Below are 20,829 nucleotides of genomic sequence, written 5' to 3' on the forward strand. Positions count from 1 at the left end.
TAATAATTCTTTAACAGATGTTGCTAAACTAGAGATGACTCCTTCTAAACACCTGGACTAAGGACTCTAAGATTTGCTTTATTTTGTTTTTCAACTGAAACACATGCACCTCCGAAATATTTGATTCCTCCACTGTGAACCTTTCAGGTGTTCAAGTCTGGTTCTAAGCCAGTGGGGACACAGAAGAAAGACACGTCTGGAAGATGGAAAGAAATAGTCTCCTTGCAAAATTAGCTGGGGGTACTTCTTGTTGCTTTACTAGTTTCAACACAACTGTGTTTTGTTAGCAATGTTTACTTAATGAACAATATCTCTCAAGTGAACGTAATCTCACTCTCAATGGAATTTAATGCGGTGAAAGGTAACAGCCAGCACAAATCTTAGGGACCTGGCTCATAAAGGAATCCACAGCAATGTGCCCAGAATCTTTTCTTCAGTCTTGGTTTGTCGGCTGCAACACCCAGCAAATACCACAGTGAATGATTTTTCTGGGGAAAAAATCTCTGGGAATTGCAGTAACAGTCTTACACAGCTCACTAACCAGCTTTCCAAATATGACTTTGGGTCACTGTCACCCTGGGCCCAATATGAACAAGAGCAAAGGTTACTTTTAATTGCACAGCGTAGAAGGGTGACACCAGTTATCCTCCTGTCCTCCATGTCATGGTGTGCATCCTCCACAACTGGACATGAAAAGCTTATAATCCTGCCATCACCTAAGGCAGCTGCTTTGCTCTTTATTAGCTGGTGTTACAAAGTTCTCAGACAGCTTCACAGATTTCTTTTTCCCCATTCAGTGTAGACATAGCCATGACTAGACTATACAGCTGTGGCTGATATGACTCCTGGCAGAGCCCAGAGTGTAAATGCAGCGTGTGTTGACAGAAGTCGTTTTTTGGTGGGTATAACCACACCACCTCCCCTAGTGACATTAGCTCTGCAGACAGGAGCACTCAGCTGTTAGCAAGTGGCATCTACTCTGAGGGTTTTGCCAGAGCAGCTGGGCTCTGTGTGTGTGTGTGTGTGTGTGTGTGTGTGTGTGTGTGTGTGTGTGTGTGTGTCAAGCATGGACCAGTGTAGCTTCACTGACAGAACTCTATCATGTAGATGTGGCCTGTGACTTCATCTTTTCCCTGTGAGATAGGGAAGCACTATCCTATTTCATATATGGGGAATCGGGGGGTGGCAGGGAAGAGTGTGGGTGTACACTAAATAGGGGGTGGCCTAAAGCACCTAATTTGTATGGGTAGTTCTTGTGCTGTTATTCTTCCTTCCCCCATCAGTTCTCCATACCATCATGGCACTCCTCAGCCCCCGTCATGGCAACATAGTAGCCGGGAGCCATCAGATCAATGCAACTCTGTCAAGGCTGCCTACCGCTCTTAGGAGAGCTTTGCAGTGCCTGTGGCTGCCCTGTGCTCCTTTAACTGTGACCAGGAGCCCGTGCTGGAAATCTTCTCCCTAGCAAAGCTCAGGCCTTGCTGCTGCTTCCTCAGCAACTGAGACCACTTTTGGGAGGAACCGGGAGACAGAAGTGCTGGGTGTGGAGAAGGGAAGCGAAGACTTGCCAAAGGTCACCCTTAAACTCTGTGGCACAGCTGGGAACTGAAGCCAAAATGTCTCAGCCCCTCTCAAGTGAAGCCCATTGGTTTACAAATGTTGCTTATGTGAGGGGGGGCACAGACTTGCTGGGCCCATGGGCAAGGGGGGCTTTGTGCTTTTGGAAGGGGCGGGACCTCGGGCAGAAGGGGCAGTGCTGGGGATAGCCAGCCCTTAGTGTCGCCTGAAGGGTGGCGTTCTGGTCACCCTGCATCCCTCAGAGCTGCTCAGGGTGCCCTGTGTGGCTCTCCATTGGCAATCTAAAGGGCCTGGGGTGCCAGCTGCTGCTGTTCTTGCAATAGTGGCAGTGACAGCCAGGAGCCCTGGCCCCTTTTGAATCACTGGGCAGCTGCCCACTTTGCCCCCCGTACCATGCAAAACCAGGATCTGAAGATGTGTTCCTCTTTCATTCTAATCTGCTTCCACTGAAAAGCATCAGTTTAAGTGGTTTGAACTTGAGCTTTGTTAGCCAATACTGTTCTATAACTCAGACAACCAGCTGCCTGCAGAAGTGCTTGCTAATAGAACAAAGGAAATTACAGTAGCATGAAATGATCACGGCTCTGAAGTAATATCAAAGTGTTCTAATAAACAGAAGGCCACTTGCTGGCTCTCTCTTGCACAATGAAATTTTTATGCAGTCATCTTAAAGTTTATGGAACAAATTTGTTTGTGCATTGCAATGAGAGACATAAGTGAGGGAAACAGATCACATTAACCAACACGGTAACTTTCAACTGCGGGGAAAGCATAAACAAAAGGAGAAGATGGCTCCTGGGCAAAGAAGCACATTTTGGGTTGGAGCTCTTACCTCCAGCCATTCCAGAAATCCTGCTATCTCTTGGCCTACATTGCGCGTATTCTGTGCTGCTATAGGGTAATGCTGGTGAGCAAGCGTAAGCCAGTCTGCAATAAGCACGTTTGTTTGTTCATGCTGAGATTTCAGGGCGGCTACCATCTTCCACATCCACCCTTCTAACATTCCATCTACCTGTTTTAAAAAAAAAAAATTGAGGTGGGGAAAAAAAATCTCTTTATCAAGTACATGCCTGTGCAATTTCTGATGACTTATTGCATGAAAACCAGAAGAAATGGGCAAAGCAGATTACTTAGTAACAATAATCAGGTTTTGGGCGCTCTGTGGTTTTGTGTATCACTGCTGAGGCTGAAGGCAAACCATTCGCATATAGTTGTAAGATTGGAAGGATAAAATACATTCAAGAGCCAATGTCAAAAGCATTCAACTTCTGGGCCTTACGACATGGGCCCTTGACAATGAACAGGTGCCACTGTATGTACTCTGTCTTCCACGGATAACTGGGTAATTTCTTAGATTTCATTTTAGAGCAGCCAACCTCCCAAATCCTAGGTACAGAGAAAGGGGTGGGTGTGGTGGAAAGTTTTGGGCAACTAGATTTACAGGCTTTGGATTTTCTAGAAGATTCCATCAATAATGTTGAAGTCCTGCCCCTGTTTTTGTTCGTTGCATGGTTGCTCTCTCTCTCTCTCTCTCTCTCTCTCTTGCTCTCAATTGTAAGAATCCTTAGTTTCTATCGAATTTAATACTACTAAATTTTCTAATTGCTAAGGCTGTCAGAAACAAGCTAAACTGGTTGACTATGTTTCCTTTGCTGGGGCATGTAAAGGCTTCTAAATCTCTTCTTCACTGAGCCTCTAACAGAGTTTGAGAATCCATGTTTAAATCTAGCTTAAGCCCACAGTCCACCTGAGGGCCTGGTCCCTTGGATACTGAAGTTAGTAAGTTTTGTCACGGACATCAGTGGGAGTAGGCTCAGGCCCATTGTTTGATTGCTCAGTGAGGACAGCGTTGAATAGGGTTTCTCAGTTTGGTTAAAAGACCCAGGGTAAAACATTGGCGCCACTGAAACTGTTGATGTGAGTTTCGTCATTGACCTCAGTGAGGACAGTATTTCCCCCTCTGTGTAGATAGGGCCCATATAAAAGCCCTTGAATTTGCAGGTCTAGACCTGATGTGGGGAATGTGATTTGAGCTTTACAAAACTGGAGCTATTGGTCAGGTTGAGGAGCAAGTTCACTGGGGCCAAACTATTGATGTGATATTCCTCTTCCGGTTTCTAAGTGCATCTTTATTTTCCACTTGGTTACAAGAAGTTCAATGGGTACATTAACTAGAAAAAATTTGGAAGAGTTGTTTATCTTGTATCTTTTATTCCCTTATGTTTTTGTTTGGGTCCTTTATTGACATAATTTCAGTGGTATGTTCTCCACCTCTGTTCATTTGTAGCTTCTATTAATGCCAAAAGGTATTACATCAATGTGCTGTGGGGCTCTGTCCTATACAGTTTTTTGAGATAAAAGATTGCTCAGAGTTTGTCCATCTCTGCCAGTGAAGTTTTTATGCAATTCCGCTTTGAGAATCTGTAAAATAAACATTTTTTAACTGAAAAGCTGATCAAAATTCACTGCTGAATAACATGCCTGTTTTGAGCTGGCTTTTTACATTTTTTTTGTACCTGAGAACCAGGTCAGTGGTTATTTATTGCTGTTCAAAGCTTCATTTTCAGACGAAAGTGTTTTTAGAGAGTTTCTCTTCAAGGTGTGTGTGAAAGATGTGGGGAGATTTCGTGCACATCTTTTCAATAACAACCTGTAAATATCTGTTAGAGACTAGAACAGAAGTGTAATCAGCACTTAAGCCTTTAGAGACATAGCACATTAATTCACCTTCTTGTTCAGATACTGCTGGCTTTAAACCAGGGAATATGAATATAATCTCTAACACTGGTGTCCTATGTGATAAGTTGATATTCTGTCTCAAAATTCAATGGGAGTACCAGACTCTGGGCTATTTCAAGACATGTTTGCTGCTAAGGGAATTGGCAGTCATTCTTTTCCTAACCTTTCTTCGGAAGATAATTTGGCTGTAACATAATAAGAAAGGAAGTAGGTCAGATCAGATGCTTCTTGAATTAAAAAGAAAATAATGTGAAGTTCATACCGACCATCCATGGACTATCATTACCAGTGGAAGAGAGGCATTGAAATGACATTTGTCAAGAGTCTCCAACTGATCAGACAAAATCAGACAGCCTTCTTCTGTTTTGTCCGTATAGAGTCGAAATTTGGTTGCTGAGCTGGGTTGATTTTTCTTTATTCTAATGTGCTGATGCTGCAATCCTGGTGCCTCTGAAATGAAGGTCAGATAACATACTAATAATCAGGAGTACAAAAACCTGCAAAGACTATTTTTGCAGCTTTCAATCCATGAGTGAATAAAGTTATTTAAAAAAATAAACTTCTATTGAGCGGAACGCTGTGTGATATAAAATCAGTTAATAATGAGATAAGGTGTAAAACTTGATCAAAACCCTTCAAAGTTTGATGCTGTTTGCATCTGTGGTTTGATGTGTGTCTGTCTCTTGAGAATTGCAGTTACCCAGGAAATAATGACTTTATAGTTATGGTGCATGATAGAATATCTAGTATAAGAATAAAGTACATTTGTTGGGACTCGACTACATTGTTACAGGTGTAGCCAATAACACAGTAACTCTGCAGGGGCCACATAACTAATGCCTACCTGCAAGGGATGCAAGACAAGCAGCATTATGCTAAACCAACCATTTAATACAAGCGCATAATTCTGTTTAGGGCTTTGGGTGACCTCTGAAGCCATTAGAGCAGATCTCAAGTGATTTGTCTATAGAAAGTCAAGATAAGATGCCTTGAACAAGCTGTGGTGTGTGTATTTTCACATTACATACCCTTGCAGGAGAATATTCCCAAAGCATCTAAGTGACTTAGACTTCTCTATCCCAGTTTCAAGAGAGATTTAGGCACCTATGTGCCTGAATCTCTTGAAAAGGGGATGTGGGGTAAATTTTTCTTTCACATTTTGTGTCACTTTACAGCAGAATATTTCCATTACATTCAGCAGAGCTGACAGCTATCATGAGCCCAGGGACAAATTGTGGGGGTGGGGGTGGGGGGGGCTGGCTCTGCACCCAGAAAGGGTTGTGGCCTTGTGCAGAAGGGGTGGAGCTTGGATAGCCAACCCTTAGCACTGCCCAGACTGCAGTGTGCTCTCCCCAGCTCTCAGAGGCATATGATGCACCCAGGGCGGTGCTGCAGAGGTGAGTCAAAGGAGCCTGGGGCTCTGTCCATTGTTGCTGCCACAGTGGCAGTGGCTGGGATCCCTGAAACCAGCTGGGTGTAGTGTCGAGTTGGAATATAAAAATTCGAATGAAGGCTGGTGTGGAAGTGCCATGTCTTCTGAATTAAATTCATTAGCCTCCCGAAGCTGAGTGGCACTGCTGCACCTGGCTCCCAGTTCTCTGCTACTTGCGGGAGCCTGGAAACTGACCAGCACAGAAACTCTGGTCAGTTTCCCGGCTCCTGTGAGTGATGGGGCACTGAGAAACTGACTGGCGCTGCTGCAACTGTCTTCCAGCTTGCTGCCACTTGCAGGACCTGGGAAACTGTCCGGCACTGGTGTACCTGGCTTGCACCTGGCTCCAGGCTCGTGCAGCTTCCTAAGCTGTGGGGACCTGGGAACCAGGCAGCAGGTTCAGCGTTGCTGGTGGCAGAGGTGCAGCAGGGCACGGGGGGCAGGAGGGCACAAAATGTGGGGCTGAGGGACCTGTGGGATAGGTTCCCACAATGCACTGCTGCAACAGTTGATGTTTGGCCATTCAGTGTGACAGCACTAACTTAACTTTGTGTGAACTTTGTGGGGAAGTGAGGGTACTCAAAATCAAAATCAAATTTATACAGCCCAGCATTATGAAATTGAATTTAATAAAATCAAATTTATATAGTACTGTAGCCTAGGAAGAGTAAATGAGACTTGGGATTTTGTTGATGGACCTTGTGCCTGTAGGAGGAAGGGGAGTGCTTTGTAGTCTGATGGCCTAGTTGGTACACTCTAGCTCTGCCCTGTTGTGGGCAGGCCCTTTCTAAAAGAAAGCTGGGTCCTAGAAGTAGGCCGTGGAGGGGAGAGAAAGTGCCTTTGGATTAGAATCCAGACAATCCAATTCACATTCAGTAAAGTGCTTTTAGGTTCTTGGATGGAAGTTGTGTAATACATGCAAAATATATGGTATTATTAGCAGTGCTTCTGCCTGCAATTCACCTCCCAAAAGCGAGCATTATTAAAGTGACATCAGAGAATATCGGCGCTCATGACTTTTATGCCAATGGAAATTTTTCAGAAACTAGTTTGTCTTGATACCCTGTATAGACTGAACCTGTTTAACTCAGCACTCTCTTGGCTGGCAAGATCTGTAATCCGGTATGATTTCAGTTACATGGATGACAATTTAACACGGGAGTGGCCAAGTTTCCTGTGGCCCCATAAAATTTCTTGATAGCCACCTGTCCTGACTCTGTGTTCTGTGCTGTCTTTTAGCTCTAATTTATCCCTGTACATCTTCTAAGACCTCAGTAAGCAGTGGAAGTGTTGGTAATGCTGCTAGACAATATAGACCTCCTGTGGGCTGACAAATTCTCTCACCGAGCATTGGTCAGGCCCAGAGGGTGCTGGACAAAAGAGGTTCAACCTGTACGGGTTCTAGAACACATCCACCTTTGGCGTTCTAGTTATAAATGTAACCAGAGGTTCTGATGATACTGGTAGTCAATTAAATACATCGCAGGAGTCTTTTGATAAATGTTTAAAGTTGGGCTCTTATTCTGCAAGCACTCATAGCAATGGGAGCACTTTCATGCAGTGTTGGTAGTTTACATTACACAATACGTAGAGAGATCAGATATGAACAATGTGCTGTTTTTAAATCAGACTAACTTGGTTTTCTGTAACATTGTTAATCTTGCTGTAAGCATTATTCAACATTATATGTCACCAATCTAAAATTTGGTACAAAATAGCATATTTCTAATTGGCTGTCAAGCCAATGATGTCTTTGCATGGCAGTAAAGCTCCCAAAACTATATTCCTATAGATATAAGCTGCTTTCTCTGTCATTAATTACCATATATTCCATTTCGTAATGGCAAATCACTCCAGACAGTGTAGTATGTGCCACAGGTAGGAAAATCCAACTCAGCCAAGAGTTAATAAAGCTGCCCTGGAACCCTTTGCTAACTGCTGTAACACTCCATTTCAGTAACGCAGTATGTAATTTTTCTTTCAAAATCAATTTGACTGGCTATTTAGAGCTTAGCTTGATCATGTCTTTTTTCAGCAGTCGGTCATGAGTGACTGAATTAGGTTCTGAGGCCTTTGGTTTCAGAAGAGAGCAATATTAGAAAAGATAAAGCCACAGCAAACCAGGGGGACGGTTTAAAGAAGTAGATATGCTTAACGACGAGGAGCTGTGACTATTGTCTACATCAAGACATAATACCTGCATTTACACTCGGCATTATTTTCGAAAGTCCAGGCCCTCTTTCGAAAGAGCGTGCAGTGCGTTTCCACACAGCGAGTGCTCTTTTGAAACGAAATCGAAGGAACGTGTTCCAGCATCCGAAATCGCTCTTCCAAACATGAAACAGGAAAAGCTGCCCCTTTTGAAAGCTTATTTAGAAAGAAGCCTTGTGTAGACACTCCGTGACCCGCTCTTACAAAAGAGCGGGGTCCACCGTGGCGGCAGTCAGCTGAGAGGCGGAGACGTGTTGCCCAGTGCCTGTGGGGCTCTGTGATCTGTGCGTGCAGCTGCCCTTAAAGCCGCATGCACCTAGAAACCCCATTGCAGGAAGCCGATTGCATGCAGGTATCAGCCATCACATGTGGTGCCCCTGCACGCCTCAGCCAGACCCACAGCGGCTATTGGAGCAGCATGGCCACCAGCCAGCGACATAAAGAGCCCCAGGTCCCCCCTCCGAGTGCACCCAGGGCTCCCGGGGTCCAGCCAGGGGGGGAAAAAGTGAGCCCCCTCTTGGATGGAACATGACCACCGGGACCTGCTGGGCCTATGACAGGATGAGGACGTCCTGCATGAGATGGGCACAAAGTGGTGGAATGCAGCCGCTTTTGCCCGGCTGGCCAAGGGCCTGACTGCCCATGGCCACCCTGCCTGCACTCTGGACCAGGTTCACAACAAGGTGAAGGAGATGCAGCAGGGGTACACCTGGGCCTGGGACTCGGCCAGCTGGCCAGGGCTGCCCCTGCTTTGTGCCCATTTTACTAGGAGCTCCACAGCCTCCAGGGCCCACAGGACACCACGTCCCCACCTGCTGTCCTCAGTGGCTCTGCGGAGGAGCCCCAGTCCAAGGACCCGGATGAGATGGGACCTCTGGCCGGCCCAACGCCAGCAGGGCAAGGGCTTGAGCCAGCAGCAGTGGCAGAGACATCCAGCGAGGAAGGGGGCCTAGTCATTCACTTCCACTGCTGCACCTCCAGCTGGGCACCCACAACCTTGGCGATGGACTGTCGGGTATGTACCTGCTGGGAGACACCTGGATCACAGGGCGGGGGTTGCATGCTCGCCGCAGGACCTCCCCCACCCCCAGTAGACCCTGGCTGGCCACAGCCCAGCTGGGCTGCGGCCTCCAGAAGGGTGGCACAGCTGTCTATGGCCTTCAGCATCCACTCCTATGGATAGTGCTGTGGGCACCCTCCTGGGAGGAGGGGATGGCCAGGGCCGGACTGCACAAGAGGGCCACCCCCAGGGAGACAGGGACCCCCACCACCATCAGGGTCCTCCAGGGCCACCCTGCTGTCAGACATGGGACGGGGCATGGGCACCTGCTGCCCCCGGAGGGAAGGTGGGTGTGTGCAATGGGGCAGGGGTTGGTACTCACAGCCTGTCCCTCTCTCCCCTCCTATTCTTGCAGCTTAGCCATCCAAGGGCTGGGAGAACCTCCACCCTCTGTAGTACCCAACAGCCCCCCTGGAGGCAAGGGACGAGCACCAGCTGATGCCACTGGTGAAACCAGGGCGACCCTGCTCCCAGAGGGACCAAAGGTGGGTGGCAGAGGATCTCCACCTTGTTGCCTCCATCTGCCAGAAGCTGAAGGTGGTGGAGCAGTACCTCTGCCTGGAGGAGGGTGAGACCACCTGGTGCTGGGCAGCTTGGGCAGAACTGATGGGCACCCTGAGGGATGTGGCAGGCCTTCAGAGAAATTCTGGCCTGGATGACCCCTCCCTCTGTCCCCTCTGCAGCCCTTCCTGCTGCAGCCCCACCTGCCAGCTCCCCCCCAGGAGAGGCCCCACCCACCATCCCACTCAGAGAAGACCCTGTTGGGGACAATCGCCCAGCCGTGGCAGACCACCAACCCTACCTGTCCACCCTCCCTGCACCTTCCCAGTCCTGTCAGGGACCCTGGACCAGGAAAGGGGGTTGCAAGTCCCAGGGCTGCCATGGTTGAGGCCCTCCACCCCTGCCCTGCAGTAAGGGCCCCCCAAGCACGCGACCCATGTCCCCCTCCTCCAGTATATAGTTCACCCCCTCCCACTTGTAAATAGTTCACCCCCCCTCCCACCTGTATATAGGTTGCCCCCCTCCTACCTGTAAAGAGTTGTGTGCTTACATTCTGCATATTTTGAAACTAAAGTTCCATGCTGTGTTCAACAATAACAGTTTATTTCACCCATATCCCTGTGTGCTGTGTGCCTGGTGGGGAAGGCAGTGTGTGGGGGCTGGGGGACTGTGTGCGGGGGTGGCGACAGAAGGTGTAAGCGGTGGAGGGGTGTGTGTGGTGGACCTGCTAGGGGGTGGCTGGGGTGGTGCTCACTGAGGCCGCTGGTCAAAGTATTGGTGTAGGGCTTCCTGGACACGGATCCCATCCTGGTGGACCTAGTGGCTGGGGCAGCAGCCAGCTGGAGGTAGCCCATGCTGGCCTCGGCTGCCCACCCTTGTACAAAGGCCTCCCCCTTGCTCTCCACAATGTTATGGCGTGTGCAGGAGCCGCCCAACACCTGGGGAACATTGAGGCAGCAGCACCACTGGCCCTTGAGACGGCTGAAGGTTCACTCAGTCATGTTGCGGGTGGGGTTGAGCTGGGTGTTAACCCACTCCTGGCTGGTGGTGGGGTGGCCCGCTGTATAGGGCCACATGAAGCAGTGCTGGAGTGGATATGCCACATCGGCCACCAGGCAGAGGGGGTACTGTAGTGTCCCCCCAGTGGCAGCTCCCTCTGAGGGATGGAGGTCCCTGCCTCCAGCTGGTGGCACAGGCCCGAATTGCAGAAAACCTGTGTGTCATGGATGCAGCCGGACCAGCCCACACACATGTCCTGGAACAAGCCCTGGCTGTCCAGCATGGCCTGCAGGACCATGGGGTGGTAGCCTTTCTATTTTATATATTGTCCTCCGCTGTACTCTGGGGTGCAGATGGGTATGTGGGTCCCATCGGGGGCCCTGAAGCAATTTGGGACCCCAAGAGCAGTGAAGCCCATGATGGCTGCGTCCAGGTCCCCAACGCAGGCCACCCTCTGGAGGAGCATCGTGTTGATGGTGCACACCACCAGCAGGGGAGAGACGCGCAACTATGAGGGTGTACAGGGAGTGCCAGGCCCTGCTCTGGCCCCACCCCAGGCTCGCAGACCTGGGCCCCCTCCCCGATGGGTGTGTTGTCCAGGCCTCCTTTCCTCCATCATGATGGCCCTAACTGTAGCCTTGCTAACACCGACTTGGTGTCCCATGGAGCAGGAGCAGTCTGGAGTGGCCACTTCTCCACGGGGAAGGCACACTGCATCTGGGTGTCCTGATGTCTCAGAGCAGGGGACGGGCACTGGCAGAGCTCCAGAAAGGTCTGCTGCAGCATCCGGAAATTCTGGAGCCACCAGTCATCTTCCCACTCCCCCATGACCAGATGCCTCCACGGGTGGTGCTGAAGGAGCCAAGGGTCTGGGGCATCCCCAGCTGCCCCTGGGGGGGGAGCCCTCCACCAGCAGGAGCTCCAGGGAGGCCACCACTGCTGTGGCCAGCAAGGCAACCACTCTGCTGGCAGCACCAAGCAGGGTTTCCAGCTGCTGCTGGTCCATGCTCTGTCTGGTGGGCACTGTGTCTCTGGGGCTGGTAGCAGCTCTGCAGCCCTTGTGTTGTGCAGGCCAAGGGTGTTGTGGAGGGGCCCGTTAAAGGGGAGGCCAGCTGTGGTCCTGGAAAGGCTTGTGTGCCATGCAGCCCCAGTGTTTCCTGGCCCCTTCTTTCGAAAAAGATCGTGAGTACCTGTAGTCAAATATCGGAGGGGTAGCCGTGTTAGTCTGGATCTGTAACAGCAATGAAGGGTCCTGTGGCACCTTATAGACTAACAGAAAAGTTTTGAGCATGAGCTTTTGTGAGCACAGACTCATCTGATGAAGTGAGTCTGTGCTCACGAAAGCTCATGCTCAAAACTTTTCTGTTAGTCTATAAGGTGCCACAGGACCCTTCATTGTTGTGGGTACATGTAGACGTTCTCTTTCAATGGGGTCACTGGCTCCTTTCAAAGGGCGGATGGCCCTTTTGACCTTGTGAATTGACAGCGCCAGCCCTGGTCCTTGTGTAGACGTTCCCCTTCAAAAGGGCGTCTTTCGATTCCTCTCTTTCAAAAGGCGCCCTTTTGAAACGGCGCTCTAGTGTAGATGTAGGTAATATGTACTTCATCCTTAATAAACGAGAAAAACACTTAAAAATCTAGTGAACATAAGAAAATGGGCACCCTTACTTTTTTTTTTAAATCTTACATTTTCTTGAAGCACTGTTGTGCTCTGAGGGAATTCCCGCTAGTTTCTGTGGACTCTGCCTTTCTGCATTTTACACATTGACCTATGTGTTATTGATTTTACTCAGTAATAAATAACTATATTGGGGGTTTTGAATGATTGTGGTGATTGTAATGTGAGCTTTTGGTTTGGTGGTGGGCCTGGGAGGAAAAGCTTGAAAATCCAGTTTGGGACTTACTTCTCAAAGGTGAAATGTTGCAGAAGTGTCTTTCGTGTTATCAGACAAAAGGTTGCCTCAGTCTATAAAAGCAAATAATGTTCTCAAGAAGAAAACAGTACATGAAATGCTGAGCTTTCAGAGTGGATGTTGTTGTTTACAGAAGTTAGTCAATTACCTAGTAAAAAGTAATTGCAAAGTCCCACAGTGCATTTATATTTGCAAATAAAAACCTCAAAAATCTAGTGCTAATCAGGACTAAGAATTTTAAGACATACTTGGAATATATGTTCCTGAGAATTGAGAGCTGGATAAGCTCAAAATGTGTTAGGCTGTAGATGCAAAGAAATGCATATATAAAACAAATGGCCAAGTACCTGGGAGCTGACAAATACTATTTTAGTGTTTACCTCAGGAGGAAATATTTTCTCTTATTCAACTGAGAGAGACCCAGAGCTGGATCCTTCCAGCAAAGGCAAGACAAGATGGCTGCATCCTTTTCCCTTGACACTAGGTTCCTGCAAAGCAGCATGGTGATCATAAGCAGGAAAAGCCATTATGTGTTTCTTACGCGCTGCAGAGTTATAGGATGTTTTGTCTTTACTTTCTTGCTCCCTATGATTTTGTGACACCCATAAGAGGGCGGTGTTACGGGACCTTGCTCAAACTTTATGAAAATGCCTTATAAATATGCATAACTCGAAGATGCTTGAGACAAAATACCTCATGTAACTTATCAATTTTAAAGTTGCAAACTGCTGAATACGTAGAACTATGTTCAGGTATCATTCTTGTATGTTGAGTTAGAAATATGAAGTGTGGGTCTGTTTATAATTTTAAATGTGCTAATGCGGACCGTTACTGATACTCCTGAAACTTAATGGCTTGGTGATCGAGTCCATGATCTGTGAATGTTCCTATTTTTCATATAAGCCTGGATTGTGGTTGGTCATGCCAGGACATGCAGCCAGGCCACCTGATGCTGAAACCCATTTTTGGATCTTGCACTTTTCCTCTTGAGGTAAGAAAAGTTTGCACCAAATACAAAAGTCATTCTTTGGGGAAAAGGGATATAAGGGGGGGTGGAATCAACCAATAGGGGCACTTGCTGGATGCTAGGAGACTCCCATCCTGACTTACCACCTAAGATAACTGTTGGAAACCTCTAAGACTGAATGGGGGAAAGGATCAGGCCCAAGCTAGGAGGTTGCTTAGCTTGTGAAAGAGATGTTTAAAACAACTTAGAGTGAGCATTTGCAAACAAGTTTCTTAGTGGATTAGGATTAACTGCTGTGTTTTAACTTACTTTGACATGTTTTCACTTGCAACCACTTAAATCCTATTTTTGTACTTAGTAAAAAGACTTTTGTTTATTATCAAGACTGAAGGAGGTGTTGCAGAGTTTAAAATCACTAGGTTTTGGTCACCAAGCATTTCTTTATGCCATTTTAAATCTCTTTGGATACCGGATTTTTATAAAATAGATGATCTATATGCAGACTTACATAAATATCTATAGATCTATATCTACATCTACCTATATAAGCATGTGTTAATGGTCTTCAAGAAAGTTACATTTTCTGCCATTTGAAAAACAGAGTTAAGCTGAAGAAAGAAAACCGAATTTGAAACATTAGGCCTCTATTAAGTCTCCACTTATTGCTTTAGACTAATTTCTGGAACCAGGAAGTTGAATTTCAGCCACATTGCTTAAAATGTGTTAGTAATGTGCTGAATTAATAAAGTTAACAGTGACTGAGTTTTGAGACGATGGTGATTAACCACCCAAAGTCTTGTACCAGTAAAGACTTGGCACAGAGCCCCAGCTGGGGTGTAGGTCCAGCAGCAGAGGGGTTTAGGGCTGGGGGAGGGAGGGGTCAAGCCTGAGGGTGGATGGGGGCGGGTAGTTTGGGGCTGCAGCTGGGATTAAGGCTGTGGGTGGTTTGGGGCTGCAGGGGGTTTAAGCCTGGGGGTGGTGGTTTGGAGCTATTTTGTGTTCATCTCCCTGGAACATGTAAAAAATTGCCATGTGTCCCCTGACGAAAAAAGTTGGACACGCCCCTGAACTAAGCAAAGATCTTTACCCTTATACCGCAGTATTTTCTAGACAGACATTTTTAAAAACACAAAATGTAATGGGACAACTGGTATGTGCCTACATGTGTTAGCCAGAACTCCAGCTCTACACTGGATGTCCAAATTTGGTTCAAACAGGAAGTATTTAATTACCTTCTACACAGAAAGAATAATCAGAAATACCCAACTCTGATAACACTGAGGAAGCGAGGCAGTAGAAAAAACAGCTGTAAATAGCATTCAGCTTACATACAGCCGATCTGTTCTCTATTAAATACAATTCATTTCCTCTGTGGTTTAAAACACAGATAAGTGCATGTTACCCCCAAAGGTTTCTTATATCAAGATCAGAGATCTTTACCACCTGTTTATTACAATACCCTGGTCCAGGGGTTGACAATCAAAATAGCAAGAAGAGCCACTTTTTCCAATTTGGTAAAAAATATAATTCAAGAGCCGCAATGCATGTGAATATGAGACGGTCCTTAAAAATAATGTCAAACCGTACGTTTTGTAACCCCTATTTTAAGAACAGAGCACACACAATGATTTGTGATCCGATAGTTGTTTACTTCAGGACATTCACAAACTTTTTACATATTCCATTTCCTCACATTTTGTGTGTGTTTGTACCACAGTCATCCTGACTTTCACCCCGAAACCTTCCTTCTTGCTGGGGGACGCTGGGGCAGGGGGGCGTTATCCAACTTTGTGAGATCACATATCATTTGCTTTTTAGAGATGTGGTGTTCATTTTTGGGGTTTAGATGTTCACTATTGAAAATAATCAGTTTTTGTTTTGTTTTGTTTTTGTCTTTTACTTTGGAATTATAGCATCGGGAGCCACAAAAAAGTCATTAAAGAGCCTCAGGTTGCAGTCCCCTGTCCTAGTCACACTTCTGTTTATTCAAAATTTCTTTTTTATACTCAATTGGTGTATCTAAAATTACATATCTATGGTTGACTTCGGTATCTAGTGTAGACATAGCCTAAGGATACAAAAAGACCAGCAAAACCCTTTCTAGGAGATCTTTTAGGAGATGACTGTGATCATGAGCTCACTGCTGTGATAGTTTAGCTCCCAAGTTCCTTTTGTCTGTTCTGAGACATTTCCCTTACATCTTCATGTATAATACTGTGTTTGTTTCAAGGTTTTCCAAGAGGAAGTAGCACATGCAGCATAACCTGTATGTCAAGAAACAGAAACAAACAGATTCTTCTGCTTTGCTCTAAATGCTGTTAATTGTCTTGCCTCTTGCCAACTCCACGTTGTTTCCCTCATTAGTTTTAAATACTGTGTTGTCTCGAAAACCATCCAAACAGCCATTTATTTTCTGATGCTTGTGCTTTGTTCTTAATCTTTTTCTCCCCCTATTAAACTCCCTTTTGTTGTGTAAAACTTCAATGCAATCTTTTTTCCAAGGATGTTTACTTTATGTGCAGCCAAGCTTAGCAACAGTAACGGTTAGTCTAAAATACAGGCAAAGACTGAAACACAAAAACCAGCAAAGTTGTGGGTCTGCCCCTTTCTTGCATTAATTAAACAGCAAAACCTTATGGAAAGACACTGAGTCTAAAAGCTTGAAGCCTTTTTTCCCTTTCCGGTTAATATAAATACCAACTATTTGCACTTCTTAGCAGCTTTCATTTTAAAGCAATTTATAAAATCAGTTAGTCCTCTCCATACCACAGTCAGTTGGTGATTAGCCTCAGCAGATGGGGAAGCTGAGATACAAAGAGTCCTTGGACAGAGTCTGGATTGAAATCTATGTTTCTGACTCCTACTTGGAAAGGGAGAGAGCGTAGTTTATTTTTATATAAAGAAATTTAGGTGACTGTACCACCCTGGAAAGTACTAAGCACCTTTCATTAGTTGCTAGGTAACAGGGTTTTCCTCATGGTATGTTCTTTTAAGGTGCAATGGACTCTTAAATTTGAAAGCTTAAGTGGGTTTATGCAGGGCACAGTGTTTGTCTTGGCCTTCTGCAAAGGGGTGAACTTGCCCTAGTCAGCGTGTTGTTGATTTTAATGTTCTGCCTTGTGGAGTGTGTTGTCAGCCACCGTAATATAGCCAATGCAGGTTTAATTACTGCTTAGAGGAGACCTCACCTTCATAAAATAGGCTGAAATAATCCCTCTAAATACATACACTTCTTCTATTTAACCTTCCAAACTCTTAACCAGTGTTTTTTCAAGCACAAGAGTGAGGGATTTCCTGAGCTTAATGGCTGAGTGCAGTTCTCACCCAAGCCCTTGCCTGCCACAGCTCTGGGCCATCACCTCCCACAGGGTCTTTTATTCTCCTAAATCCTGCACAGCAAAGAGGGGCTTTAATAAGAAAACCAATTCCTGACTTGCAGATGCACTCCTTTAAAAGTCCAGTCCCTTCCCAGCCCACTCGCCTCCTCTTTCTGGCCTCTGCACTTGCTGCTGGTTTCCCCCACAAGCTTGGAGACTTCCCCAGTTCTACCACCCTGTCTTTGTTTTCTTAAATTGTTTCTTCCTCTCCCACTCCTGCCCCCATCTCTGCCCCCTGCTTTCCCACTCCCGCCCCATCTCTGCTCTCACTCTTCACTCAATGTGCTATCACGTTTCAAAACTACAGCTGTCTTGCCCACACTACAATTTCACTCGTGTTAGTTACCATGTGCCAGCTAAAAAGTGGTGAAAAAATACCTTGTTGCCTAGGAGAAACATCGGATAGGGGTTTACTGTGAAGAAGGTAAAAACATGGCAGGTCCAACTCTACTGTATTTTATTCTATATAAGTTCTTATACTATGTTCACTACCCCACCAGCATCTTCCAGTAATTCAGTAAGCAACAAAGGCTAACATCTACCCCACATTATTTGTTCTCTCTAACTTTCCTAACCAAAACAAATCCCCAGTGCAGAAAAAAGATGTAGTACTCCCTTACTCGGGGGCTGAAGCAGGAGATGGTAGGGTGTTACACCTGCTTAGGTATAAAAAGTATGTCAGGTTCCTGAGCTGCCAGCTGGGCACCTTTCACCCTTGCTAAGCACATCTAAATAACAACAACAGAGAATTTTGTATAAATATTTTTTGCAAAGTTTTCTTCCTCAAATGGGGCAAATATTGGGCACTAGATATCTCAAATAGTGCAGTAAAGGCAGATGGACTTTAAGGTTTAAAGAAAAATAGGTACAAGTATTTCCAGATGATTCTACAACTTCATCAGTGTGTATATGATTAACTTATAGATACAATCCCATGCTTTCAAATTGCTGTAACCCTTATGCTTCCTTTCCATCATCCACTTCATTGCTTTCCTTTATTAGGTTAAGCCGTAAATTGGTCTGCTCACAGCTGGACAGGTGAACATGGCAATGAAACCAACCTTCCATGCTTGGGCCCCCCTCCCCATTCAGATTTCACTGCCCAGCTCTGCTTCCCCAACCATCCAAAGTCTGGCTCCTCCTCTGCCCCCACTCTCTGGCACCCTGAACTCCTGTGCCTGGTTCTATTCTCTAAGCACTGTTCCCCTCCTCCTCCCACCTGCTAGGTATTCCCCCACTGCTCTTTTCCCATGCTTACCAAGTCCCGCTCCGCTGCTCACTCCCATGGAGAGAAAGGGCACGGCTACATTTACTGGAAGATTGACTCCTTCAGAATCGATCTTCTGGGGTTTGATTTAGTGTGCCTAGTGGGGGGACACTAAATCGAATCATCAGGCCTTGACACACGACCCTAGTACTCCTCATTCTCCTGAGGAGTAAGACCTCGCTCTGTGCAGACAGACCTTGGATATGTTGCAATTGTATAGTTGGAACTGCACGTCCAAGATCAATTTTAAAGTCTACTATAGATCTGGCCAAAGTTTTGCTCCTGGCCCAGCCCCATGAGGCCCTGCCCCTTCCGGAAACCAGGAGGCACAGGCAGAGAAGGACTCTGCTCCATTCCAGGCGGTGATGGGTTAGGTGTGATGGTCCAAGCTGGTCTGGGCTCCTGGTAGGATGGGGTGGAGCTAAAGCCCTCAGCTGGCCTGCTGAGGTGTGAGGTGGGGTTAAGGTTAGGGAGAAGCTCACCAGCCCAGCATGGTGGATGGGCCAGACAGGAGAAGTCCAGGCTGTGGGTGACCCAGGGAAGTCCTGCCACAGCCAGCAGGAAGAAGTCCAATTCCCTTGCAGCACCCCCATGGTTGTGACACCATCAGCATGCACCCAGTTTGCTCAGCCCTAAGGCTGAAAGAGACTGTTAAATTTACATCAACGCCCTATAAATTTCACCTGACCTATCCTGAATTCTATTTGCAGCAATACAGGGAAATAAAAATGAATCTTGCTAGAAATTCTTAGGACTAGTATGTGCAACAGATGTCAAACTCTGAACATATAGACATTTAATGACACAAGTAAAGGGGAAGTTAATGATTCCTCTACCAACCCCTCCCCCCACATTACTTGTTTAAACAAAACTCCCCTGGAAATAAATTCCTATGAAAGTTGATCAGATTTAGAATGAGGCTAATACTGAAAGAAGTATTCATTGTCACTGGTTCAAATACAAACCATGAACATACTCTGTCTCTATGTGCCTATCTTTATTTATATTCTGTGAACATTTATCCCCAGGATATTTTTTCCTTCACAGGAATATTCACTGAAAACATTTGCATGAAAATGTGTGACTAAATGTTTTAGTCAAGATTCAAGCCAAAAGTGTGCAGATGCCCATCCTCAGCTCTCATTTCACATCTTCTGTTTTTAAGAGCCTGGGTAAGGCTGAAATACGTTTTCAGAGCTCCAAGTCCTATTACCAAAGCCCCTGTGAATCCTAGTCGTGCAACGAAATGGTAGGTCCTCTACAGACATAGATCAAAAAGACAGTCCCTGTCCCAAGGGGTTTACAGGCTAAATATAAGGTAGGAAACATCATCAGGATATAAATTGACAGGTGATTACAAAAGAATAACATTGGTCAGTGTGACAGACATTGGTCTCTGAAAAGCACAAGCTAAAGCAAACAATTTTAAATAAGAAACATATTAGTAACATCAAAGTCTGTGCCATAAGCAGGTTAAGTTTGTTGCATTATTTGTTATGAATAGGCAACCCATCTCTAAATAAGAAGCATCGGCAACAGGAATGTTCGAACTGCATTTATCTTGTGTAACCAACTGGGTCAGAACATTGTGATGTCTTTTCATTTCTTTTCTTTAAACACTCTTGCAAAAGAGAGGGGCATGCGTGTGTGACTGTCAGATCCATTTCCCTTTAAAGGAAGACAAAATCTGGAAAAAAAGAGGAGCGTTTTGCAAAAGAGGTGACTGTTTTGTGGAGTTCTGCATTAAGATATCGGTGCTAGAAATAGGACTGCACTTCCTCCTTACATTCTCGTTACTGCTTTCTGCATGATCTTGCAGTGAAGTGACAGCTTAGCCTGATGACAGCCTATCATGGAAATGGCTCAGATGTGACAATTTCATCGTAACTTCTGCACTACGGTATTATGTAGAAAGAGGGAAGGGGTCAAAAGGGATATGAAATATTACTATGCATTTGAAACTTAGCTAAAACAGTGAGGGTGCTTATGAGACAGACAAGGAAGAAAAATTCTTGGATTGTTTCACAGAAGTTCTCTAGTGTGAAATTTGCTTTTCAGGGAGGTGAAATTCCCCCATCACAATGACAAATATGGAATGCCCTGCAGCTCCCTGGCATGATGATAGCATTTTCATGGCTTTGGTGGGGCGGGTGGCTCTTGAGTGGAGCTAAGTATGTGGTAGGGCTACAGGGAATTAATCTGATGTTTTTACAAATTCCCAGAAAGCCAGATGTTACTGTCTAAGGCAGCAGTTGGCAACCTGCAGCTCTGAAGCCACATGTGGCTCTGTAAGGAGCCACTTGCGGCTCTGAGCACTGCTGCCACTGACTCCTCGTGCAGCTCCAGAGGCTGCTGCTGCTTAAACAAAATAATTATATACAGTTGCCTGCCATTAGACTAACTGAATTTAGTTTTTGTTTAAGCAGTGGCAACCTCCAGAGTCACTGAGCAGCCAGCTATGTCAGGGAGCTCAGTAGCAAAAGACGTGGCAGCGTAGGGAGCCACCCACCATGGGTGGGAGTCTAAGCTGGCAGGAAAGCAGGGGAAAGGGGAGGCTGAGCCTTTGCTAGAGCTGTGCAGCCCACCAAGAAGGCGGTGGGGAGCAGTGGAGGAGCTGTGTCCTGAGGCAAGTTAACCCTGGGGGTGGGAGGGGAAGGTTGAGGCTCAGAGGGGTTAAGCCTGGGGATGGGGACAGATTTGGGGGCTGAGGCAGGTAAAGCCTGGAGATGGGGGTAGCAACTTTCTAACCACTACAAATCATTGTGTGCGCGCTGTTCTTAAAATG

At 46.2% G+C, this 20,829-nt stretch overlaps 1 protein-coding gene across 3 annotated transcripts in view; it reads right to left on the bottom strand.

Annotated features, from left to right (window-relative positions):
* The window catches only part of LIPC (lipase C, hepatic type), a 96,729-nt gene that overhangs the window by 25,519 nt on the left and 50,381 nt on the right, over positions 1-20,829 (bottom strand). For 2 of the 3 annotated variants that reach the window (XM_075007060.1, XM_075007062.1), the window contains exons 3-4: positions 4,580-4,767; positions 2,411-2,590 (exon numbers count right to left, since the gene is read on the bottom strand). In XM_075007060.1, the coding sequence (XP_074863161.1) occupies positions 2,411-2,590; positions 4,580-4,767 (368 nt within the window). The remainder of the gene's footprint in view (positions 1-2,410; positions 2,591-4,579; positions 4,768-20,829) is intronic. The other variant, XM_075007063.1, reaches the window with a different exon arrangement.

Source organism: Carettochelys insculpta, chromosome 12 (assembly GCF_033958435.1).
Source record: "Carettochelys insculpta isolate YL-2023 chromosome 12, ASM3395843v1, whole genome shotgun sequence".
Taxonomy (NCBI): Eukaryota; Metazoa; Chordata; order Testudines; family Carettochelyidae; genus Carettochelys; species Carettochelys insculpta.